This window comes from Hirundo rustica, chromosome 4, assembly GCF_015227805.2.
Source record: "Hirundo rustica isolate bHirRus1 chromosome 4, bHirRus1.pri.v3, whole genome shotgun sequence".
Classification (NCBI taxonomy): domain Eukaryota; kingdom Metazoa; phylum Chordata; class Aves; order Passeriformes; family Hirundinidae; genus Hirundo; species Hirundo rustica.
In genome coordinates, this window is record NC_053453.1 from 29,511,137 (window position 1) to 29,537,805 (window position 26,669).

The 26,669-nt window shown below is 37.3% G+C and overlaps 1 protein-coding gene across 1 annotated transcript; it reads right to left on the minus strand.

Annotated features, from left to right (window-relative positions):
- Positions 1-1,587: 1,587 nt before the first annotated feature.
- YAF2 (YY1 associated factor 2) lies at positions 1,588-26,268 on the minus strand. Its single transcript, XM_040061649.2, has 4 exons — positions 26,043-26,268; positions 25,778-25,903; positions 6,822-6,974; positions 1,588-4,258 (listed from the first exon to the last, which is right to left on the minus strand). Exons 1-4 carry the CDS (start codon positions 26,066-26,068, stop codon positions 4,021-4,023), a joined length of 543 nt encoding a protein of 180 aa, XP_039917583.1. The 5' UTR covers positions 26,069-26,268; the 3' UTR covers positions 1,588-4,020.
- Between the last annotated feature and the right edge of the window lie 401 nt (positions 26,269-26,669).

Here is a 26,669-nt window from a genome sequence, read left to right on the forward strand (position 1 = left end):
GAGTAAGCACAGGCTAAATTTACTACAAGTATAGCACTTGATGTTGCCTTTGGAGAAATTAAGTGTAAATGCCTTTCTATTTCCCTGTAGTTTCTGGTTTTGAATGAAGTATACCCAGACTCCCTAGTAGGGAGAAGAGCCAAATAAAGGCTTGTCACAGAAAAAAAAAACCAAACAGATACAGTTAAAGAACCCTATATAAAAAGTACACAATAGACAGTTCCATGCCAAATCAATCCTGTTAACAAAGTAAAATCAATCAGCAAAACATAGGAAACTGTCAGGCTTTTGAGACAGAAGAGGAAAAATGCAAGAATTTAAGATGCAAGATGTGAAGTTTAGAAGACCTGCCTAAACACTACAGTGAACCAATAGAAAAAATTCTAGAAAGTACTGTCTCGCATGACTACTTGAAAATGTGCTATTCATAATATTAAAAAAAAGGTAAAGTGCACAAATTATAAAATCGAACCATTTTTGAGATTTTACAATCTATGCCCCAAAACATCAAATATCTATATAAATACATAATAGATTAAAACTTCAGTCATATTCTTAATTATTGACCCTTAATGTCAATAACTTTAAATTTTTAAATGTAATTTATTAATTTATTACTACCTTCTTTGTTGGAATCAAAATTTTATATGGCATAATTCAACTTGCTACTGAGTAGAAGAATTTTTGTTTCTCTCCATTACATAGATTTGAATTAATGAAAAAAAGAGATCAGTCAACTGTATATTCATTCTTTTTCTTATACCACTTATAATTAATGGCAAAGTTAGGAAGATATGAGATTGAATTACTGTACACTTTGTCAGTTAACTATTTTTCCCCCATTTCTCCCCCCTTTTCCTTTCTGAAACCAGACAATCAATCAGTACATAAAGGAATTCATTTACATGGAACACTATCACACTTGTCTTTGTGGGGCCACCATTTCATGAACATCCCAGGATGTACGGCTGTTGAAGACTGGTGCATATATAGATTTAACAAATAACAGTTCTTATGCAGAGAGCAACCACAGAGAAAAATAGCTAATCAGAACACATTACAACATTAATTTTCACTTTTTATAAATGGAGTAAAGATGCTTTTAAATATATTTACAGTTAGAAAAAAAAAGACTTAGGATTACAGGTCAAAATTATTTAGAAATTATGAAAGTGAAGTTCATTTAAATTATATTATGAACAGAGTCAAATGCAGTATTTTGCTTAGAATTTGTCTGCTATGCTGTCAGTATTGTCATATCCCTTTAATCACCAACAGGCAAAAACTTAACTTTGCTTAATGCTAAAACAAGCATCATTGCAACGAAACTCTGGCAACCTAATAGTTCAAACCACCACAGCTTTTAAGATCCTAGCTGATTTCTGTAGCACCTGTAGTAGAATTTGCTATTCAATGTCTTGTTTCATAAAGAACAGTGAGACTTTTTGCATTCTTTTTGATAACCCTACTTGTACCACATTTTTGAGATTATTCTCTAGAGACAGTTGAATCATAGTAAAATCTACTCCATCCTTCCTTTCAAACCAAATGGCTACTTAATTCTGAAGATAAAGACCTTTTGTTGGCAGTGCTGGGTGGTTTATTCACATAAGCTTAAATAAAAATATATTTCCCATTTAGTGAATTACTGGTAATAGATTATTTCTTTGCAAGGAATTCTGAAATGTGTTAGCATTCATTACATTACAAATTAGAAACGCATTTCATAAAACTCCTTGCAATGAGATTTACTATCCTTACACTGCTTACTTTAAATAATTTCAGCTCTTTTGTAATCCATTACATCAGTATATTCTGGAAACAGTCCCACATAAAAACAAAATATAAAAAAATAAAGTTGAGAAGCAAGTATTTTTCTTTTAAAAACTAGTGTATGTTATTCTGAACACTAGCCTGGCCCCAATAACATATAAGAACCTTAAAAAGCATTGTTTTACAGGTACTAAATTTGGCCAGGTAACAGCAATGAAAAGACATCCTATTTAGTACGATAAAGCAGAATACATAATAAACAGGTCAGTAGTTATCCATCTGAAATACCCTATAATTAACATTTGATGTCTAAAAAGTTTAAACAGCAACACCAAGGAATGAGGTATGTATGTTCTCAGATATCACATCAGACTCTCAATTTTATGCAACTAACTGTATTTCACAACTAGCATCTTACAAAATAGAACAGTACCATTGTGCCTGTAGAAGTACTGCACTAAAAACAGAAAAATACATTACTACAAGAAACCACCAAACATCACAATTGTCAGGGGCTACAAAAATCCATTGTTTTTAAGCTGTTAAGAAGACATATTTTATGTGGGTAGTAATTTGGGGCTGGATTCACTACCAAGAAGGTCTATCCAACATTCACATAGGCTTAAAAATATATTTACTTTGAATGAAAAAGAAAAGCTCACAGGAGTGTAAGTGTCCTACCTCACTAAACAGAGCTAAATGGACTTTTGTACTGAACCAGAATATATAATTAAAAATCTATACATGAATTGTATGTATGTATCAAAACACTTATTGGTTGTAAACAAAAATGCAAAATCTCTATTCACAAAAATATTTTATTGGTAATTTTACATAATACCAGATGGTATTGTAAATAGTTCTGCTCTTTATCAGTATATTGCTAAGTGCGTAAATGTTGCCAGTTTATGCCATAAAGTAGGATACTGAGTCTTTTTCAAATGATTTATGACATAATATATTCTAATAGGCCAATTCAATATTAAAGAAAGTGATTCAGGAACAACAAAAAAATAGTACTGTTATTTCCTTATTCTTGTGCAACATCTGATATTACTGTACTGAAATGATAAGTGACTATGTGACACTAGAAAAATCTGGGGCAAGGAAACAGCACTAAGCAGAAATGAGAACTGCAGTTCTGTTCTTTTTAAAGCTTTTCCAAACTTTCATATTTCCAAATAGTTTTTGCAAATGCATAACCATCTGAGGTTCAGTATTTGTTACACAACACAAAATACCAGTGTACAGCGACAATGCAGTACTTTACCTGAATTGCAAGGTTAACTAATCAATGCTTAGAATGTGTTTTCTATTTTGCTTGTAAACATTACAATAAGTGTTTTAAGTGTCAAAAAATATTGGTGAAACCATCAACATAATTCAGTAACAGTAATCTAGTAAAATGTGTCAAACATTGGCAAAAATCCATACAAATGTTTTCTTTAATAACATTTTTCCTATTTAACCACACCAAGTACCAGCAGGTGTTTTTAAGAAGATAATTATGAAAATTCTGTTGCAGCAATAATTGATTAAGTTGATCTTTGACTTGCATACATTTAACTATGTTTCACGATTCTCAAATAATACATATTTAGGCAGCTTGAACTATGTTATAAAAATTTAAATTCAGTACATGCCAATAGTAGAGACTTCAAGAGTTGTGTTAGAATTCACTAAAATAAAAGTGAAAATGGAGATACCAATAACACTGCATAAATGAACATTCAAACCACATTTTCATGGCACCCTTACACATGTAGATTAAAAAGTTGGTCTGAAGATGCCTCATAAGCATTTGTAGATAGCATTTAAATTACCATAGAATCACAGAATAAGCTGAGTTGGAAGGGACCCAAAAGGATCATTGAGTCCAAATTCTGGCTCTGAACAAGACAGCCCCAAGAGTCACACCATGTGCCTGAGAGTGTTGTCCAAACACTTCTTGCACTCTGTCAGGCTGGGGCTGTGACCACTTCCCTGGGGAACCTGTGCCAGTGCCCAGCCACCCTCTGGACGAGAAATCTTTTGTGGTATCTAACCTAAACCTCCCCTGGCTCAGCTTCATGCTGTTACTGTTTCTACCACTGCACTGTTTTTCTTGCTTGCTTTTTAGACTGCATTATGTTCCAGTCAACATATCAATTATGCATGACTAATCTGTCATGAAAATGTGGTAAGAGGTGACAGAACTTATGTATTTGCATGTTTTGAAGAGACTAAAGAAACTGGAGGAAATAAACTTTAATGAGATTCCCCGTTCAGTGATGACGCTTCTCCTCTGGGTGACGACGACCTGGACATTCCCCTCTCTGTGTTGTCAGAGCTAGAACCACTCTGACTGTGTTGATCTGCAGAAGCAGCACTGGAAGCAGGTGGTGACTTAGTTTTCTCTTTAAAGTCTGTAATAATGACTGTCAGATCTCCAACGGTAACTTCCAAATGCTGAGCACTACTTCGATCCACATTTTTCAACCTTGGCCTAAATAAAGCAAATAATCATATTATAAGCACACACAGCATCTTATTATCTTGTCTCCCTCCTACTTTTCAGGAGCTCTGGAGAACAAATGTGTATATAAGCTTTCTTTTTGCAACATGTAATATGTAGAAAAACAACGTGCCAGAAGTATTAATGGTGGAGTGTTTCCTACTATATTTTACATTGAAATAGTTAAATGTAACACATTACCATCTCCTAAAATTGTATAAAGCTGACATTTTGAATAATGTCACTGTGCAGCAGTGTGCACGTGCACTGCACATGTGAAGATTTTTACTTTTAAAACCCAAGTCCTTCTTTATTGTGACTATGCAAAGTTATAGATTTGATCCAGGGAAACATCCATCTTTGCAGCAGCCTGAAGCAACAATTCTAAGTAGAAAATGATGTTCAATAGTGAAGATGTTGGTGTCTGACTTTTGAATTTAACAGCACAGACAGTGGCAACTTGCAGCAAGTGTTACCTCATTTCAAAACCTCACTAGGACCACTAGTATGCTATGTGAACTGGATTTTGTGTTCACAGTATAACTGGTATTCCTGGCATAGGCTCTGTTTCAAATTTTGCAGAGATAAATGTTACAGACACTGTTGACAGAGTTAAGTCTCTTCATTCAATCTTCCAATTGTTTTTCACAACAAAAAGAACTGAAGAATAATTTCACTTATATTTTCCCATCATATTTTTGCTAGTGACATGCATGAAGTACTTTCAATTTAGTCCTTTCCCATGATCACCATGAAAAACTGACAGACAGCTGAATTCATACAAGCAGCTATGGACAGCACAGTTCATAAATTTAGCTGACTGCACAGCTACCACTGGCTCAAGCTGCAATAAAATAATGACATCACATGTTTGCAGGTGTGACAACAGCAAAGCTCTAATCATCAACTTTGTTTGAAGTAGAATTGGTTCCTATTCACTTCAGCTGAAACAACTCACACCTCTTTTCCACTAGAACTGAGATAGGCTTTGACATCATGCTCCCCTGAGGCTGAAGCAGCATGACTGAGGCATCTCAGAAAAAAATGAAAATCTTCTGATCTGCATCATGGGAATCGAGAGGGAACGTCAGAATTATCAGCTTGTGCAAGTGCTGTGTATCTGGAGCTTATTAATTATATTGACTGTGCATGAAGATTTTTATAGTACTTTCCAGCAATAATACACATATTTCAAGGCAAAAAGGGATATACTTTTCTCAAAGAATACTGAGGAAATCTGCCTAAACTAATTAAGCATTCTTAACTTGCTATCCTTCCTAGTGAAACAATCCTTGGAAAATATTAACTGTTTGCAGCATTAAAAAAATAGCAATTCTTAACGCAAGGTAATACTAGAATTTCAGTCCAAGATTTTATTTTAGTTATTTTTTAAATTTCCTTATTGTATCTCTTTTTGCATTTTTACTGTATTATTGCAATTTACCCATTAATATTTTAATTTATAGTTTTTAATTGGCTTAACTAAAACTCACTGTGCTAACATCAAATGCTTCGTAACTGCAGTACTTCAGTTGCACGAGCTAAGCTTGTAAATTTGAGTATTTAAAAGAGAAAAAAGGAAAGGAAATAACACCTCAGTGTCCTTAATCCTAACTATGACTTTCCTAATGACTGCTCTCTACTGACTCTCAGTCCCTCCCTTGTTCTGATCCTCATGATCCTATTTCAGGCACAACAGAAGCATCTGCTACTTCTCTGAAAAACTAATCCCAAAGGGTATTTCTTGGCTGGACTATTTTGGAGTGCTTCCAAAAAAAAAAAAAAAGAGAAAGAAAGAAGAAAAAAATTAATAGTTCCTCCCACATTTGCTTAGACTACATGGCTTATACACTTCTCAGCCTTTTTGACACAGCATTCTTGCCACAATAACTTTGTGCTTAGATTATGATGAATTAGGGGTTAAACCTGCTGCTTTTCTTTGCACCCTCCTTCCTTACAGCAAGATCAAGGCTTTTACAACTGCGTGTCTGTACTGCAATATTTCATGTTTTCAGTTCTAAGAGTCCTTCAGCATCCCAGATGTGGCATAGAGACTTCTATCACTAGGTAATACACATTAATTTATACCCTAGTTCAGCCCTTTAAAGCTGAAGGGTTCTACAAGACTATCAATAACCAAGTTATTTTCCCTATTCATCTGCAGCCTGGTACTGGTTCTCTCTCCTTCCACTACTATTTTGCATGAAAACTAATCACTTGCATCCCCTCTTTTTTCCAGAGATTAATAACATCAACTTGCCTATCAATAGTTTTGTGCGGTATAAAAAATACTTATATGAATCCTTAAAACAATATCCTAAATAACCCTTAGAAAGTCTTTCTTTCTTTCTCTGTTTAGCTGATCTCCATCTTCTGGCCACAACTACACACTGCAGGTCATCTTTGTGTTTTACAGACAGCCTAAACCAGTAAAGCTTCACACCAATATATAACCTACCTGTTTGCCACAGCATTCAGTAAAATCAAAGAACATTCTTACTTCTGTTTGTAAATTACGTTTTACCAATACTGAAAAAACGTCTAAATTTTTTACCTGGTTTTCTTATGACTGTTCTTTTTGCTTGTTGTTTCCTTTTCACTTTTTTCCTTTTCTACTTTGTCTTTTTTCTCTTTCTTTGATTGTGTAGGGGGCACAAATTGCTGAGGAACCTGTTGTGCAACCAGCTGAGAGACAGGTCGAGGTTTCCTGTGTGCACATATATATAGACATGCATAATGCTTAGACTTTGCAAGTCTCAAACATCAGTTATTAACATTAACCATCACTGTAAGAAATATTTTTAAACATATCTTGCTGCTAATACTTCATTAAGATAGTATATAATATTTAAACCCATTATAGCCTTTTTCTTCACTTACTTGCATTTTCAACAAATGAGATTCCCTTTTTTTTTATTTTACAGGATTTAGAGAACATATTTGCAATGTGCCCTCTTCTTGCTGTCATATCCTGACAGAAAGCTCAGAGTGAGCTCCAAAAGACAATTCTTCCAGAAATTTCTTTACCACCCACTCCCAGCCCTTTCAAATGCTGAAATGGTCTGGTTTGAGTCTAATCCAATACAAAAGTGAACAATCCATATCACAAAAAGGAAAAAGCTGACCTTTGAGGTATCAGAGCTAAAGCCATTGTTGGCCTTTAGAATAAAACCTATGTGTTTTCAGCTCAAACAGACATTGGAGGCAATAATAAATCCCACTGTGTATAATTTATATCATGTTGTTCACAGGACAAAAATACACTGCTAATTAATATTAATAGGATATAACTGTCAGAACACACATACTGTGGAAGCTGGCAACAGAACATAAGACCACATTCCACCTGTATATACAGTGCAGGTTTTATTTCCAAGTTTTGATCCAAACCAAAAACCAGTGTGAGAAGAGCAACAGCAGGCAAAAGAATTTCAACAGTTTATTATTTTTACATTTTCCAAAATATTATTTTGAAATGGATTATTTTTTAAATTCAGTTTTGTATTGTAATACAATGATCTTAGTCAGAAATGAAAGATTTTAGTTCTTCCATTGCAAGTGTATCTACTTGTTCTGCAGTTTTGGAATTAAAAAATTTCAAGTTATGATACATAAAAAAGTATCTGTTATTAAGACTTTGAAGATGTACATTTCTTCCCCAAAAGGACGCTTACCCTGCCAAGCTCTTGGGTTTTGTTAGTTGGATTGTGATATTAGGTTTTTTAAAATAGAAAAAGCACAAATTACATGCACTGTGATACTCTGAAAATACAAAACCATTATTAAAGCAACAGAAGCTATCAGCTCACACATGTACTTATTTATCCCCATCCACAGGATCACACTACTAGCACTTCTTGCTTGGGTGAAAAGATGAGAAAAATAGCAAATGCTGGAAATCAAGGCAGCTCCCATTAACAAGTTATATTTTCAGTAATGATTGCAATAGTTCAGGTTACAGAGTGAAAGCCAAATTACAAGAATTCATAAAGTGTGGGAAAGACAGTTAATATAAATCAGCTGAGATTTAATGAGTCTTCACAGTAAGTTCTTAATGAATTAAAATAAACTAAAAGAAAGACTATTAATAAATTGTCAACACAACAGAACTTTGGGATAAAAGCTAGGCTACCCCTTACCCACTCATGAACTGAGCCTACGCTGACTCATGGAGGGACAAAGAACAGGAATGAATCACTTCAGTGAAAACTACTGAGCTTACAGCACTAGGACTTGGCAAAGCACACACTCTACTGAGCCCACAGTGGACAACTCAAATGGACTCAATGGACTACAAATGTCCATTAACAGCGGTTAACAGAGTACATAACACATTCTTAAGAAAACTTGTCTCAGAATTTTTTCAATATTTTGTCACAGTAGTTCAAAACAGAGCAAGAGCCACCAAGGTGTAATTGATACCCAAGCTTCTAATTTCAGATGGAAAACAGTTGTGATATATAAAGAAAACTGATGATCTGTCTTGAACTGAAGATTGCTCCAGGACAGAGGGATACAGTTTGCCATGACAGTCAAGTGACAATCCCATCCTGACTACACAATGACCTAAGAGAATGATCAGACATGTTACTTTTGAACTGACACACTACTGAACTTGAGATACAAAGAATTGTTTCCCAGGAGTGTGGAAACTTGTTAAAAAGGGATAAAGAGGGGAAAAAACCCCAATCTTAGCCAAGTAAGTTCTCAATTTATAACAGTTTCAGCTCCTAAGGGCAAACTAGATGATTTCTATTAGAGTACAGCTGAAAAATTAAGCTTAGTTCTAAGTCCTAGGCTTAGAACTTTTTTCCTAATACCACAAAACAAATGAGACTGAAAAAAAAAAAAAAATCCTTGCAACAAGGAACAAAAGTCAGGAAAGACAAAAAAAACACATAGAAATCATGTTTTGGAAGACACACGAAAAATTAATCAAGAGATTCTATGCAGCTTTGTTGTGACAAGAGATTCCTTCCATTAAATAGCCACCTTTTTGGTTGTCTGTTTTTTCTACAGCTATCAGTTATATCTCTGTTCTAAATTTTATTATCTGCTTTCTCACATCCTGATTTATTAAATGAGGCATTCAAGGTTCCTATAATAAAAATATCAAGGAAAAAAAAAATCCATCTCTCAACACCAGGAATGCCTTTCAAGTGCTCAATTTTTTTTCCCCAGGTACTCAAAATGGGCTAATGAACTGCAAACCAAGCACTTCACAAGCCATGCAGGTGTCAGGAGATAACTCTACTACACTCATGAAACTTGAATGTGATAGAATTGTTCCTGCTTAGTGGTAGCTGAATCATGTCATTCAAGCATGAATAAATTCATAGAGAAACGGCTATTTGAGAGAAGATAAGAGAAACTATCCCTGTAACAGGAAATTTATTTTGATGATTTGCCAAAATACAACAGTTTAAATCACTCATTTTCAAACCAGTTAAAGACTCCTTGTAATATGCTGCTACAGATTAAGTAGATACAATGTTAACACTGCCTTTTCTTTACATTTATGGTAATTTGCTCTTTAAGAATATTCAAGAGTACCTGAGCTAACTCATATTTAGAAAGAAGCTCTATAATCTTCTGCATTAAGATTACAAGCATTTTTGCCTCTATCACTGGACCACTACTGGGCCACCACAACTGAACAATTCAGAAATACAAGCAGAAATGTTCATAAAAACAATACCTATTATTTACCCAGCCCCTAATAGCCTTGTATTTTTACCTAGTAATTCCACTTCAGTCATTTGAAGGAGAACACTAAGAAAGTTATACACTATTACAGAAGATAAGAGCTAGCAATTCTTTCCAGAGGTGAACTTTATTGTTTAGGTATTGTAGCCACACCAAAAAACTGATTTGCTGAGCTTCCAAGAGATCTCTAAACATCGCATCTCTGAATATTGCACCTCGCCTCTCTACTACCTTGTTTTGCTCTTCAGTGTTATTTTTCTTCTAAGCTGACATCAGCTGTACTTCTACCTACATTTCTATTCCAACCTCATTCATTACAGTTTCATTAATTATCTAATTCCAAGGTTGTTTTCAAGGTCTATCTTGATAGGCACTTCATAGTCTCCTTTAAAAAATTAGGAAAACTAGCCCTTTTGGACTTTAAACAGCCAACAACAATAATTAAGACAAACATACAAGAATAAAGTTTTTGTCTTCCCTAAAATTCCCATATATGCTCAAAAACAAAGATGTCATCATTAACTCTAGTCTTCTTGTTGCATGATATGACTACATTTTATCCTACCAGCTTTGATCTAGGTGTTGATTTAGAAAGCATATTTATAGAGGCCACAAAAATTTGTCTTTGCTTTAGTATTTGTGTGCAGAAACTCATTCAGTACTGACACCCTCAAATGAAGAAAATATTTAATACTGTGAAGGATGGACTGGTTTTCCTTGTTGACATTCTTAAAAAAAAAAAATCATTATAGCACAGCAATTTATATGGCTAGAGATGAAAAATACTCAAGAAGACCACATGATACCTAGAACTGTTGCCCTGAGTCATTTCTATGACCTAGAGCTCAACACAATACTTTTCTGCACATAAATAATTCTGGACATCTCACAGCAGTACATGCTTCCTTGATTTCCCTCACCTAGTATTCACCAGTAACCTATGTTAATAGAATTTTGACTAATTCGATACAATGAACAGAGTGGTCTCATTACAGGAAAGCAGACCCATTTTGAGAACCAAAATAAACAAAAAAAATCTATACAATACTGATGACCAACACATACACCAGAAGTACAGTAAACTCTCAGCTGCCTGAACTGTGCATCAAACACACAGACAACCAAACTGGTTTAATGCTGAAGCAGCTGGGTGTTTAGCCAAACTTAATTTATATAGAAGACAACTTATACATTTGCACGGTGCTGCTTCTGCAGGCATCACAAGTCCATAAAGCATCTAATGTCTTCTACACTACTCAGAGTATAAGCTCCAGTTCTGACAGACCTGAACTACTAATCTGTCAATCAGCTTTAGGGTTCATCTGTTACAGTCTGGAAACAAGAAACATGATGGGGCCAACTGTGAGAGTTTTTCCATGAACCAACCCCAAAACTATCTACATCTCAAGACAGTCCTGCATTAGCATGAGGTTGAGTTGGGAGTAGATTTGTCCATTTGGTGCCACATATCCTGAATGGCCAGAGCCAGCCAAAGACGACTGCCAAGTAGCACACAATGCCGCCAAGCAAGCGAGACTGCTGAAAGCACAGTGCAGAGACATCAACATTCCAACAGAGCAGCCAATACACTAGCTTTGATTTAGTGGCAGCCATTCTGGACTTCAAGTGCCCCACACAGAACCAGTACCCATATTGTCCTATTATCTACAGATCTCAGAACATAACCTATACTTTTCTATACAGAAATCTAGATACTATAATTAAATTCCAGGGCTTTTTCCAACCTGCTGAGGGAAGTGTATTGTCATCTGTTACGTGCGGTTTAGAGGCTTCAGACATCCTGAAGATGTCTCAAGGCACACTCTTTCCTGAAGCTCTCTCTCTTGTTTTGTGTATTTTATTACTGCAGAAATATTAAAATTACAATTTCCAAATTGAAACACAATGGGTCTCGGTTAAGGAAATGCTGTCACCTCAGTGTTCAATCAAGCTGAAAAATGTTCTTTAAGAGAAAACCTGAATCTAGAATAGTCAAGCAGAGCTTCCATTTTAATGTGATCCTTTCCTTCCCTTTCCTCTTCTCAAGTCCAACCACCTCTTGGCATCAATTTAGGCCAATAGCCCTTAACAGAGGCTTATCCTGTCTCAAGTGGCAAATTATCTGTTTTCTAAAGCTAGGGACACATGCAAATTATCCAAAATGTTCTAAAATAGCACATTAGGCCTGACAGTTAAGTCTGCTATTGGGCTCTGGTCAACTTACTTGCCAAACTTTTCCTTCAATAACTTGAGAATAATCTAGTCCAATTTTTACTTAACTATCAAAAAGCTGATAGAATTTTAATTACAAAATCCTCTTACTGCCTAGTTTCCTATTAAACTCATCTTGTCCCTCTGAAAAATCAGGAAGAAATTGGCTATGAAACACTGTTCCTACAGAAGGATGTTATGTCCTAGCTGCCCAAGACAGTATTGATTTATTCTGGGTTCATGGGCTCAAGTTTCTCTTCCAAATATTAATCAGTTACCTTTTGAATGACAGCAAGATTCAATGAGAGAAGTAATATCGTGGAATCAAAAGAATCATTTATGTTGGAAAAGACCTCTATGATCATAAGATACTATCAAACAGAAGAGGCTTCTATTAAATACCTGGAATTGTCTGTTCATCAGAACAGTTCAAGATTGATCAGCAGTAGCTTATCTCCTACCATGTTTTACTTCCCAGAAAAAGAAGGAAAAAAAAAAACAACACAGTTCCCAGAAAAACAAAGCCTATGGTATTTCTTCACCATTTTTCACCTTTTTAATGTAAAATCTCTACATAGATCATACAATCTACATAGATCTCTACATAGATCTACAATCATACAATCTCTCACGTACATTTCAAAATTTCAACTTTGCAAATGAATTTCATCTTTTTCTTCACTTCTCAGGGAAAAAAACAAAAAACAACAAAAAACCTCCACCAAATCAAATCTGGCTTCAGAGACTTAAGAAGTTTTTATTCAAAGGCAGCTGTATTCCTTAAGCAGTACCATTTATCTACACTTCTCTTCCCTGCAGGGAGACATTGACTTTTTGTTCAAGACAGCAGATTCCTCAAGAAAGAGAGGTTAGAAGTATCTGGAACAGAAACCTGACTGATTTTATCTTACCCTTGGTCATAGAATCCTTTCCTCACAAAAGGAAAGTCTTTATATTTAAGGTATTCTTCCCTTTCAGGTGATTCAGGAGGGCAGAATAAATGCTTCCAAACTAATGCAAGTTTCCACATCTACTCCTCATCTTGCTGCTTTTAGGCCCTCACTGCACAGTGCCTAGGCAATGAGTTCAGCATGTTTCTGAACATCAGCTTCTTTCTGTCCCACCAGCATAGCATGACAAGACTCATTGTTTGGAAACCTAGAATTAAGTCTCCAAAAGTCTAGTCAATTAGCGCCCTGAATTTTACTCTCCAGGGTTTTACAGGAATTAGCAAAATTGCTACAGTCAAAAGGTCTCACAAGTAGTAAATAATCTATTTATATATGTCATCCATGGTCAAACTCATGAAGCTGACTGCTATAGAATAAAATCAGTACAAAAAAGAAATGCTTTTGCCTTTATAGTTTCCATATGCTACTTTTTTTACAGTGTCTCCTTGGGACAGTCTTGGAGATCACTCCAAATGCAGCACTGTAAACACAGGGTACGCTGATACATTATGGATCAAACCTAGAACACTTGTCATACTTCTGACTAATGTAGTAGAAACTCTAAAATCAAAGTCAGGCATTCCCAATTAAGTATCTTTTTGCGAGGCATAGAAGGACAAGGTCAACCAGCTTGTAGGAAAAAATACCTAGAACTAGAACCTAGATTACACTAAAAAATACCTAGAACCTAGATTACACTCACTGGGCTTAGAGGAAGTCAGTCAGCTCCTCCAACTAACCACTCAAGTTTTCCTGAATCCCACCTTCTTCATTTACTACTTAAGAAGGGCAATTGCTTAAAAAGCAACCTTCTGTAAAGAGATGACTGTATCCCTCTCTATTCATGCCCTGCAGACTTTTCTACCTCCTTTCCATCTGCTCCTGTGCTTCTAACTGAGCTGACTCAGCTAATACTTTTGCAAATGGAATTCCAGGATCATTCATATACTAGTATTCCTCATACACTAGCTTTTGCTACTTCCCCATCTAGCAATGATTTCAGAAATGTCTCGGGAACATTCCAAACCCTGATAAAAATACTGATTTCCTGAGATTTGCTTCATATGTCTTTTTAAAGTCAAAACAGAATACAGTTAAGGGCATTAAAATCTTGTTGAGAACAAAGTTGAATCATTCAAATTCTACTCTGTTCTTTCATTACTACACTGGGTCATCTCACAGTACAAATGTACAGGCTTTAAATATCTTATAATTTATTTGAAGATCATTTTCTACTCACGTCTATCCTAAATATTAATGTCTCAAGAAGCTAATAGAAATCTGATATCCACAGTAATACTCTAATCTCCATTTTTCCAGTCATTACTAGAATCTCAAGAAAAGCTTATCTTCACATAATTTCTACTTCATCATCATATTCTAGCTAGTCTCTACTCAAATCTCCTCCACCACATGTCCTCATTTCTCTAAGGTCCATATGCTCAAATATCTCTTAACACAGTAACTAGAACAATTAATTTAAAAATAAAAGGTTGTTCCTCATCTTGAAAGCAAGCAGATATATATAGGGAGACAGAAAGAGGCATGATTTTAGTCAGCACCTTTTTAAACAAATTGAAGGATATGAGGAAGTGGTTTTAAGTAGAAGATTTTCTTAGGAATGAAGACTCTTGTAACACATATTAGAAAACCTTCACATAGATATGAACGTTTTGAGTAATTCTTACAGCACTTACTTCAGTAACTTTTACAGGGCACTTCTATAGTTGTAGCAATATTACAGTATGAGAAGGAAGCTTCCTGTACATTTTCAAAAGGACAGTAATTATGCAAAGATTTAACTCCAACTTTGTAATAGAGCTTAGACAGCTTTTCATTCAGCAGATCACAACCAGCAGTTTTTGAATGTGACTTTCCATGATGGATCAATGATGTAGATTTATATGGCAGAACATCTAAATGGCTCCAGAATTAAAGAAAGATATTGCAAACTCAGTTCCTGCAACAAGTAACACTACCTTGAAGTAAACCTTACTAAGAAGTCAATAAACTTTCCTCCAACCCATTAGTCAGGGGTTTTTTTGAGAGTTACCTCCCTTCTACTCCCATATACTGATCACATTACAATATCAAGCAAGTTCCCCATTTCTCAGGCACGTTTTCACTCTTTTTCAGAAGTCTTTCAGCAAAACAGCTAACACTGACACAAGTGATTTTTGTATCTAAGCCCCTTCCAGAGTCTCTTTTCCCACCAATTTAACTGGTTTTCAGGATGAAAAAATGTAAGCAGCTTCACCTAAACATTCACCCAAAAATAAGCATATACACAGATACCTGACTCTTCCTTGCTTTGAGCTAACCTCTGCCTCTGAAGAGCTTACCTTCAGAGAGACTGCTCTTTTCAAGACTAGGAATTCACAAAAAATGTTGGAAGGCTGAGGCCTACATTTGTATAGACATTGAAATGGTATTGACAGTGTTAAAAAACAAAACAAAAACAAACAAAAAACCAAAACCAAACAAACAAAACCCCAAACAGGACCAAATTAAATTTCACATCATAATCTTACAGATGCTTAAAATGCAAAAGAATTTCCTAGGAGTCAAGAAATTGTTACCTGAATTCTTGATAATACAGGAAGAAATTACTACAACCAAGACACATACATGTATTAAGGCTGTACAGTAGCTGTCCTCATGTAATAATGCTGGCAATCAACAACCAATTTGACACATAGAGAGTGGCAGAGTCTTATTAAACCTCCGAGTAAGGTGGCAAAAGCTTAACTGTTACATATTAGGCCATTCATTCCAGATTATGTTTAAATCTGTACCATTAAGGTGTAAGAACATGCAATCTGGCTGCACAGAAACCAAGCAAAAAATCTCTACCTTTTTTACTGATCTTTCTTTGTGCTTCAAGACAACAAAATTTTCAAGTGTTAGTTTGACAGTAAACACTTAAAAGCACTCAATGTTTTTTAAACTTCAATAGTAGTGGGACTGGTTTTGTCAAATGTAAAACACTAATTCCCAAATAATTAGAGAATGTTTAAGTATTTGTACACAAAACACACAAAAGTTGCTAGCAATTATATTAAATCACTACCAGGAGAAGCAGTCTTTGGCTTCTGACACAGATCAGCTCACTCTCCCTCAGTCATCAGTACTCTATTAAGCTATTCATAGAATAAAAACTATCAGATTAAACTACGTTTAGCTCGCTATGTCACATGAATATGCCCTCACTAATCAGCACACAAAGCCATCTTGCGAGGAAACCAGTCTTTATTGCTACATTGAAGCAGTTCATGATTAAATGCATCTTCAATACTTCGCTATCCAAAATTATTTTTTCTCATTACCATTACTTCTGTCATATCCTAGAGTGTTAACAGGCCATTTCACTGCCTCCACAAATAGTGCAACTGAGTAATTATGACAGTGCAAACAATGGAGCTAGTGGTCTGTATGAGAGAGCTTGATACAGATCCATCTCCATATAGCAGAGTAGCAATGCAATTTCTACACGTCCTATGTATATTTGAATTCTAACTTTCAGACAGCTCTGATTTGTGCTTTCATATTCCTAGCTGTTTTACAGCATGAATCATTTACTTGGATTTCATTCATTCAGTGCATTTCTAGCAATTCTGTCTTTCAATAAAAGCTGATTCAATTAGAATAGACTCACATGACCCATACGGTTTCAGCAGTCACTGTAAAAATGTGCAGAAAACTACCCCTTGAGGCAGTGTCCCTATTTAATCATTCCCTTAAAGGGAATGCCCTATTTTCCAGATGGCATTTAACAGACAAGGCCAGCAAGTCTCCTGAAGACAACTGGTATGGTGCATAACAGCCTGCTCTAAGAAATATCTGTATCAGGACCTTTAGAAAGACAAAGCTCAGCTTCATGGATAATTTTCAAAGCAGCCATCAAACCTTACTTCTCCAGCAACCAGTCAAAAGGCTCCAACCTCTTGGATATTGTTGTTAGAATTCTTCCCCATATGCCACAAGCTGTGATGCACCAATGCTCAGTGTGACAGCTGTATTGAAAATACCCTGCTTGAGAAACATACTGGTATCAACTAATTTATGTTTCCTAGATGACACTGAGCTACATATGAGCAGGGGTCAGGAAGCCCCATTTCCTTTAACATCCTCTGAGGAGGCAGTATTTGGGAGTCTACAGAAAAAGGAGTGGTTACAGTCTCCTAGACCCCTAGATCCTTGGGATTCATGGGGAAGTGACCTCTTCCAAATGCCAATCCCACAAAGCAATGGATCCTTCACACTGTTCCTCTGTTCCTTTCCTGCAGAAACTGTGAAACCCTCTTGCACCTATACAAAAAACCCAGACAAAATATGAGGATCACACTGATGCAGCAGCACAGTCATTGTTGCACTGAACAGTTCTGTGGTACAGCTGGTTTTGTGATCAAACTGGAAGGAGCTTGCTTCTGACCTATCTTATTTACTCTGCCCTGCAGGTGTCATTTTTCCAAAAGCTGGCAGCAATCTAGAAACTTCTTCCATTCAGAGCCAGCCCCATAGAGACATTTACCTTAAGTAGGGGAAAGGGAAACACACTTTCCCTAAAAAATCAAGTCTCCATAATGTTCTTCATTAATCTGAAATGATGCCACAGAATGAGTCTTCACATTCTTTTTTATCCTCCTAATTCAATTACAAAATTTTTAGTGCATGACACTAATAAGAAATTTCAGTGATAGCTAAAACAAGTAACTTTCCTTTCACAGCATGTGCCAAACCAACTTTCTTCAGCTTTTAGAGTTGGGTAATCTATTTCCATAGTGAATTTTCAAGCCTCTACCCATTCACACGTTTTTTTTTCTACTAGGCAGTCAGATGAGCTGTATTGTACAGAGAAAGTATATTCAAGCATTTTAGAAAAGTTTAAAGATAGCTTCCAAATCTTCCATAAGTTAGAATGGGAAAACTTTCAATTGCTTGTTTCCTCCCCACCTCTCAACTCCTTAGAAAACAAGAAAAAACTTGTAGCAGTCGTCAAGATCATATCTTCTAGTCTTCAATTTGAATTCTGATGGAAAGTTTGCCAGCCAATAGCCTCCCAACAACATTCTGCAGCTGAACTCTCCAAGTTCAAGCCTGCTCTACATCAGCGTACCACATAGCAGCGGAACGCGCTTCACAGAACAGACAATCCTCAGGATCTCTCTGTCCTACTTAAACCAGGATAAGCTACTGCATGAAAGTATAAAAACTGAACACTTAGTATTTTGTTCTAACTAGCCTACTTCAAAAGTATCTTGTAGCTGACTGCATGAGCCAAGAAGACATCATTTGATACTCTGAGGAAATGTTCTGCAAAGCATACTGTCCTAACCTGACTTTCAAGATGAAAAGTACAGATATTTCTATCAAGTTTTAAACAGTAACGGGCATAGTGGGCTGTCGCAGCAATCAAGGAAAACTGGATAAAAAGTATGGGGCAGAAAATGCAAATTCCCATCACTTTACAAGTGATATAAGAGCTTTCTTTTTACCAGCTAATCTTCTCTTTTAACATGCTTTATCTTATTTTAGGTGTCTACTCAAATCCTTTAGTCTAGGACAGACAATTTTCCCTAGAAAAGACACACAGAATATCACTGGTGGCATTAAAAAACAAAGATGACATTTCCAACAACAACAAACACCCAAAAAACACCCCAGCAAGCAAAGCTACATATATCAACACACACTACTTATGCCCCAAAGGAAAGTACTTAATCATGGAAAGAAAGCAAATACCAGATGGCATAAAGTCTTCTTTGCTTCAGTACCCCCACAAAAATTTAATTCCATATAACCAAATTAAACAAGGGAGTATGAGTTCAAGTTAGAGTAGGAAACAGACCACTCAATGTTATTTATGGCAGTCAACAGCCTCTAATGAAATTTGCCCTCAGAAAAAAGTGTTTAGAGAACTACAGGAAAGGTGAAAGAAGTCATCATGTATTGCAGAAGAAAAAAAAAAAAAGGGAAAAAAAATCATAAGATGGGCAAATAAAATCCTCAATCTAACTCAAACTTCAGAAAGATACTAGAATGAAATTATTTAATAATTGGGAGCATTAAAGGATAAAGCCAATTGGCTTGACAGTCTAGTTTCTTTCTTTAATGGACTAGTAGCCTTACTGACTAGGAGAAAAAAAATACACATTACCAGTCTTGACTTGCAACACAGTCAAAAATATACTCTCCTACTTAAGCTAAACAATGCTGAGGACAAAGTTGTGCAGAATGAAGTTCAAGATTTGGGTTAGCTTGCTTAATAGTTCCCAACAACCAGCTGTAGATATATTTACATGCATCTGTGGGTTAGCATTTACAGTGAGGTTCCACAGGTATAATTTTTAATATTTTTAATTATACTTTGGACAAAGGTTTAAGGAATAGAACAAGAATCAAGCTGAGAGGTGGTGAGAACTATCTGACAAGGTGACTCAGAATGAAAACTATGAATTCCAAAAAAAGACAGCACAAAGCACAGCAGGCCCCATGACTACATGAAAAAAAAAAAACCCTACTTAAGTTACAAGATACAAAAAGGATACCAGACTGTAGTGAATCAAGTAAATGACAATTTTTATGAGCTTCTTAGAGTACCTAATTAAAATACCTGTCAGGTTTAAAATTACGAAGATTTAACATGAGATTTACCTTAAAAAAAAAAAGTCAACAACACACCCCCTACGCCTTTCTAAAATACAGACTTGATTTTCTTTTCTGCCCATTGCATTCTCTATTGCCCATACAAGCTATATCAACGAGTAGCATCTAACAGAGCCACCCAATCAAAATTCATTCATTGTTTTATAACAACACTGAAATTGATGTGTGCAGAATTCTTAAGTTTGACTCTGTTTTTCAGGGAAAACAATTCCTAAATAAATTCCTAAACAATTTCAAAGATTGCTTTTAAAACCTTCTTCTAAAAATAAGACTGGAAGTCCAGAATTACTGGATTATTCAATGGCTATCTACAGAGCAAAAAATAAATGTTTATTCTTGCTCCTCTTCATAATTTAATAATAAAACTAAACCATAAAACTTCTAATATATAACTCATATTTTACCAATCTCTATATGACATTTCTACTCACTTCATTCCTGCAAATATTTCCTTCTCTAAACTACCACAAGGAACAAACAGCTCTTGAGTCTGTTGAGCTCGATTCAGTCATGTATTTGTGAAATCAGCATGACAGGCAGTTCTTCCTCTTTTTCTCTTTCCCAACCTTCCCAGACACGCATGCGCATGTACACACACAGAGGCCGCATTCTGGAAGGCAGAAGAGTCCTTAACAAGCTGTTGTGAAACAGATATGTTAAACCAGATATACAGGAGAAGTACCAACTCTCTGTCCTCAGCAGTACTGCATTTCAACAGAAACACAAATACCAGATTTGATTAAATGTAACTGATTTCTGCTTATAAACATCCAGATGGTACATGACTAAACACATTGCCCATGTTTTCTGAAGAAAAATGACCTTGATATCCAAGTTAAAAAATTAAACATTTTATTTATGAGTCTCAAAGGCACAAAACAAACTCATGGCAGTTCCAAGTAGAGACCTGTATCTCATACTTAGGAGATCATCAGATATGATTATAAAATACATTAGACAGCCAAACTCTTAGGCTGTCCTGAGACGAAGGAACTCTCAAAGAACATAGACCAAATACCAAGGAAATGTACAAAGATTTATCCCAGTTCCTTATATCTCACACTCTTAGATGTCTGGTAGGATTTAAATTTGTCTTTTCATACTTTAGCGGGTGAGAAAAGAAACGATTCAGTGATGAAGATCAATAGATCACAGAACAGAAAAGCCATGCCCTCATTTGGCTGGTTATATATTATCTCTACTTCAGTAAAGGACATTAAGAGGTATAGATCCCAAATCCACAAAAATTCATCCTGACTAAACATGACTTTCTCATTCTGGCTATAAATTTAAGGGGCTATTTTATAAATGATAGTGCATATAAGAGCTCACTCAACATATGTATCAAATAGGAATCCTTTAAAAAACCACCCTAAACCCAAGTTAAGAAAAAAAAATAAAACTCCACATAACTTCACAGAAACCATTTGTACCAGCCTCACCTCCTTATTCTCCCTTTCCCCCAGTAAAAAAAAAAAAAAAAAAAAAAAAAAAAAAAAAAAAAAAAAAGCTTGAACAGGATGCACTAATACTCAGATTCATTGCCAAGATTAAGCTTTTATTTAATTCAAGATAAGTAATGAAAATAGTTCTAAAAGATAAAATAGAACTGCAACAATCATAAAATATACATCTATATAACAAATCTTCCTCTATTACTAGCTAAAAGAATATTATTAGTGAAACAATCCTTTGGAATTTGGCCCTTTTTTCTAATTTAAAAAATCACACAATGTTAGCAAGTCTGAAAAGGGGAAATTGATCGCAAGTCCCTGCATCCTTTGTTTGTTTACACAGAAGAATATCATTCCAAGCACTTCAAAGTTTAAAAAGCGAGTATCTGCAGTTCCTCCTGTAGCTCTCGCTACACTGCCCTGGATGCTCATTGTTCACACTGAAAGGAGAAGTGGTTTTTAACAGCATGGGATAAAGAATAGGATCCTGCAACTAGAGATCAGACCACATGCATAAAAACCACATGAAGGAAAGCAAAGTGACAGTAATTTTAAATCTGGATGCTACTGCTAAGTGAGTAACAGGAGCATTAATAACACTTCTGAGGAAGTTGAAGCAGAGAGGTGACAAGGCAGTTATGCAGCCTCCTAGAAGGCAGCTGAGAATAGGGAACATGCAAACTTTTAGATGGAATGCCAATCCTCTTGTGTACTTCTTCCTATCAACACAAACTCTTAATCTTCAACTCTACAACACATCTAAATTACAGTGACTAATGGTGTTAGCTGGCAAGGAAAGCAAAATCCAAGTATCCACTGAAGGATGAACAAACAGGGAGTAAATACTCGCTGCAGTAAGGTCTGTCCAAGGATCCAGTCCAGTTCTTGAAGGTCAACTGGTATTGGTACACTCCTGATTCAGAGAGTGCCATGAAGAACAGAAGGAAAGAAAGAAATGGTAACTTGTCAATGCAGGCAACTTTCTTTTGACAAAGCAGTAATTGTGAGAGTCAAACCAAATTCAGCAACCCTATTATAACCTCTCCAGGAGACATGTAATTCCCTTCCCTGTTTTCAGCATACCACCATTGTCTCTATTGCTTTTACACAGTTCCAGTCTGGGCTTCTTCAGTGTTCTAGCAAAGACTTTTCCATACAACATGAGTGACAGAGAGGGAATGAAGACTTTCAAGTGATTTAGTCTCAGCAAAACTTACACAATTTCACGGGGCAAGGAAATCAGACTACTTATTTTGCCTAAGGAATTGTCCTCTTGATAAACTACAATGACTTTTGCAAACAAAAAACTTCTCAAAAAGGTCATACAGTCTCTTTATAGTGGAAACTATTAGGCAACCTAAATACAGAGGTGGCTACCAGTTCCCTCTGTAACACAGTGCATTAGGGTTCTATTCCATATTCCTTACTTGTGCTTCTAATGAACTTCAGCAGATTTGTTCAAGAAAGGAGTAATTATTAAAATCCTATGTTCCTCTACATTTATATAACATCTTTCAATCTAGAAAGATTTCAAAATGCCTTAAAGGTCACATGTAGAAAATTACTATACTCAGTGCAGTCTCCTATCAAGAGGAACATAGTAATTTCTCAGTACCCAAGCAACAAAACAGAACAATTTAAGTTAGAAAGTAAATACCAAAGCCACGTGTACATGGAGGGGTTTAAATCCTCAGTGACATTACCAAACTAACGTCTGGCAGTAGTTGTAGAGTAAAAGGTAGAGGGAACTCCATCTGGCAGATAGGATCTTGCTTTTACATCTAACTTGTGGCACATCAAACTGGCACCACGTTGGGGCACTGCTTTAGTACTAAACCAAAGAGTGACACTTTGGGAATTAGTTACACCACTTCCTGCAGCATCCAGGATTTCCCTTGAGACATCCCCCTCCAAGGACAGCCCAGTTTAACTATTCAATGCCATAGACAAAAAGTTAATTTACCTCCATGATCTAATCTGCTTTGAAAATTCAGTCTACAAATAAAATATAACAAAGAAATTGTAAAATTTATTTGCACTAATCTTAACAATTCTATCAGTTACTAAAGAATATAATCCACTTCTAGCCTCTGGCACAAAAGATAACTCTTTCAGAGAGAAGAAATTATTCAACAGTGAAAATATCCACGAACCCTACCCATATCTGAAAATATTTCTGTAAAGGTAAACGTGCATAATCAGTATACTAAAAAAAAAAAAGTTTTAACCAACTTTGCACCTAATTTCCAGTGACCTTCAAACCTACTTTGCTTCAATATAATGCCTGTTTTTTCCACCTGCAAATATGGTCACATTTAGTGAAATTTAACATGTAGAATCAGGTATTATACATTTCAACACAAGAGATCAACACAAAGAGATTTCCCTGAATTCAGAAAAATCATAGCATTTTACAGTATCTTAGAGACAAAGCTTTAATCAGTAAAAACCCCACAGTTAAAGCTTCTAAATAAGAACCACTGCACAGCAACCATACTGATGCATCAACTTAATCTAACATCAAGCTTCAAAATGGAAGACTAAAATAAATAAATAATGCATTCTCAGTGCCATCAAAACATGGCAGTATTATTATCCTGCCCCATGTTGAAGAAAACCATTTTGTCCTATAGGCAACACTAACTAATGCTTTAACAAGGTAATAATTTGATCATTTGGACTCCAGGTCCTCAGAGGGAAAAAAAAAAAATACAAAAAAAACCCCCAACACCCAGCTGGCCTTTTGTATTCCTTCGGCACCCTAATGATTCTCTTCATGAAGACAAAGGTCTACTTACTAGCTCAAATCATATATCAGAACTGGAGACAAAAGCTGCCTGGCCTAAAACCTCAACTTTTATCTACCTCATGCCATGTGTAAAACCTGGATTTTGCAGTCATATGAAGACGCAATCCCATAAACCTACTCAGGGACACATTGTTACAGAGTTCAAGCAGAGAAACAAAAATCAACCTATGAACTATAGTTCGCATACCAGGTCACTGTCAGGGAGTAAGTGGAAAGCCAAGAAAGAAAAAAGACATTTTGTTGCAAAATTATTTAAAAGATGAAATATTCGAGTAGTGAAATTAGAAGACAATAAAAATATTTGATTCTCAGGAGCGCAGTTTTTTGTTTGCTTAAGTTTCAACACTTTTATCCAGCTGAGTTTCCAATGCAATAAAACATAATTTTAAACTGACTTTTCTTATCAAACTGACTGGATGTTAAAGAGGCTTTTTTTTGTTATGTTTTTAAAGACTTTGCATTAATTCAGCAATCTTATTTTACTGAACATTACCAATCTGTACACACCTCTCTGTGATATAAACATAATGCCATTGTTATAACTGGCAACCATAATATATGTGACAGATGCAATTCCTTCTTGTCACATTTACCTTACTGATTTCCTTTGCTAAAAAAAGATAAAACACAACACAAAACAAACAAAAACCCAACAAGCCAAAACATCCAACTAATATTCACAACTGAAGTTGAGAAGTCCTTCCAATATTCATTCTGTTTTGCAGAAGTCAGGGAAACCAACGCCAGAAATAAAGAATAATCATTTTTGTCAAGTAATTGGACCCAGCTCTGCACTTACAATTTCAAACATGTAACATTTATTCCAAGTCATACTCAGCACTGCTTTGACCAATATCTACAATGTACTCGCAGATTTTGATAGGATTGCAATTCAATTGCCATTTAAACTCCTCTCGCTGATGGGATTAACCCACAGGTATGGTAACAGTAAGAAAGGACTCTGGAGCAACGTTCTCTCCTGTTAGCATGCGTGGTGGCTACAAGTGCACTCAAGTTCGGTGGTAAAAAGCCTCCATTCCTCAAGCACACACGTTTAGGCCACCGGCAGGCACAGAAGCCAGTTAATCCACCGCAAGCTTTGTGACTGGTGTAGAGAGAAAAGGTCCTCCTGGGAAGTCACGGTTACACAGGGAGGCAATTCCATAAAGCGCAATTCAGCTAACAATTCCTCCCTAAACACTGAAGGGTTATAATCCACCCCCTGTAGCACTCGGAAACCTGCACGGTGATACTCTGTGATGAAAAGCGAGTTAAAATAATATCGATACTACTAATAATAATCAAACAAAGGGTTACGTATGAAGCAAAGTTAAATTAATAAAAAAATAATTTTAAATTAAAAAAAATAAATTAAAAGGGTCTTAGCAGGCACACCCTAGGGGACAGTTTATCTTCGTGAGAGGGGCACTATCTCTCCAGGGTTAGGCTGTGCAGGCACTCATGCCCTTCCCGGTATTTATTATTTCTGTTTCTACACACGCCGGCGCACCGCTGGGTCAGGTTCAGCGAGGAGCTCCGGGCCGGGGGAGGCAGTGTGTTCCCGCCCCCACCCCTGATAAATGAGACCCGATTCCTGTCACGGCCGCTCTCCCTCACGCCCTGGGGATGCACCGCGGCTCCCCCGGCCCCAATTCCTGTCACGGCCGCACAGCCGCTCCCCGCCGCCCCCGCTCCCCCTCCGCCGGCGACCCACCGTGTGGAGGTGCCCTTCCTCACGTCGCACATCAAGCACTTGAAGGCCTCGGCGCTGTTGCGGAAGGTGCAGACGCTGCAGTCCCAGTACCCCTCGTCCGAGGAGGGTTTCGGCTGCCGCTTCGGCCTGCGGAGACACACGCGCGCCAGGGGCAGCACCGGCCGCGACGCCCCCGCCGCCCCCGGGGCGCCCCCGCCGCCATCGCCGCCGGCCCCGCGCTCCCGGAGGGCCCGGGGGAACGAGAAAGCGCCGCCGCTGCCCCTACCTGGTCGGGCTCTTCTTGTCTCCCATGCCGGCTCCAGACGCGTCCCGGCCCGGCCCCGGCGCGGCCCTTTGTGCGTTTGTCAATAAGGAGGAGCGCGGGGGGTCTCCGGGCTCTACAGGGGACCCGGGGAGGAGGAGCCGCCGCCGCAACCTCCAGCTGTCGGGGAAACTCCCGCTGCCGCCGCCGCCGCCTCCCCGCTCACGTGTTCCCCCGCCGCCAACCAGCGGCACCCGCAGGCCGCGGCGCCCGGCGGGCCGCGCAGCACGGCGGCACCTTCGCTCCGCCGGCGGCTCGGGCGCTGCGAGCGGCGGCGGGGCCGGGGCAACGCGGGGGCTGCTGGGGGCGGCGGGCGGAGCGGGGGCGGTCCCGGCGCCGGGGGGCGGCCCCGGCGGGGAGGCGGTGCCGGGCAGAACGGGCAGAGCGGCAGGATGAGAGACTGTGGCCGGCCTGCGCGGCTCTCCTCTTAAAGCCGCCCCGCTGTTATCGTCCGGGGTTGCTCGCGCTAGCGTTTAGATTGTCTTGTGCTTCTTCCCACAGAAATTGCTTCAGGCCGTGGTTTACAGTAAAAAACAAACGGGAATAAACCGAATGCGAACTTTTGCTTAGAAGTCTTGATCTAAAGCATCC

Excerpts from the sequence above, each read along its gene's own strand:
- YAF2 (XM_040061649.2), bottom strand. The coding sequence starts at position 26,068 with ATGGGAGACAAGAAGAGCCCGACCAG. Across the intron at positions 6,975-25,777 it reads AGGAAGGGCACCTCCACACG|GAAACCTCGACCTGTCTCTC; the intron begins GTGGGTCGCCGG and ends ATGTGCACACAG. Across the intron at positions 4,259-6,821 it reads AACAGTCATAAGAAAACCAG|GCCAAGGTTGAAAAATGTGG; the intron begins GTAAAAAATTTA and ends TGCTTTATTTAG.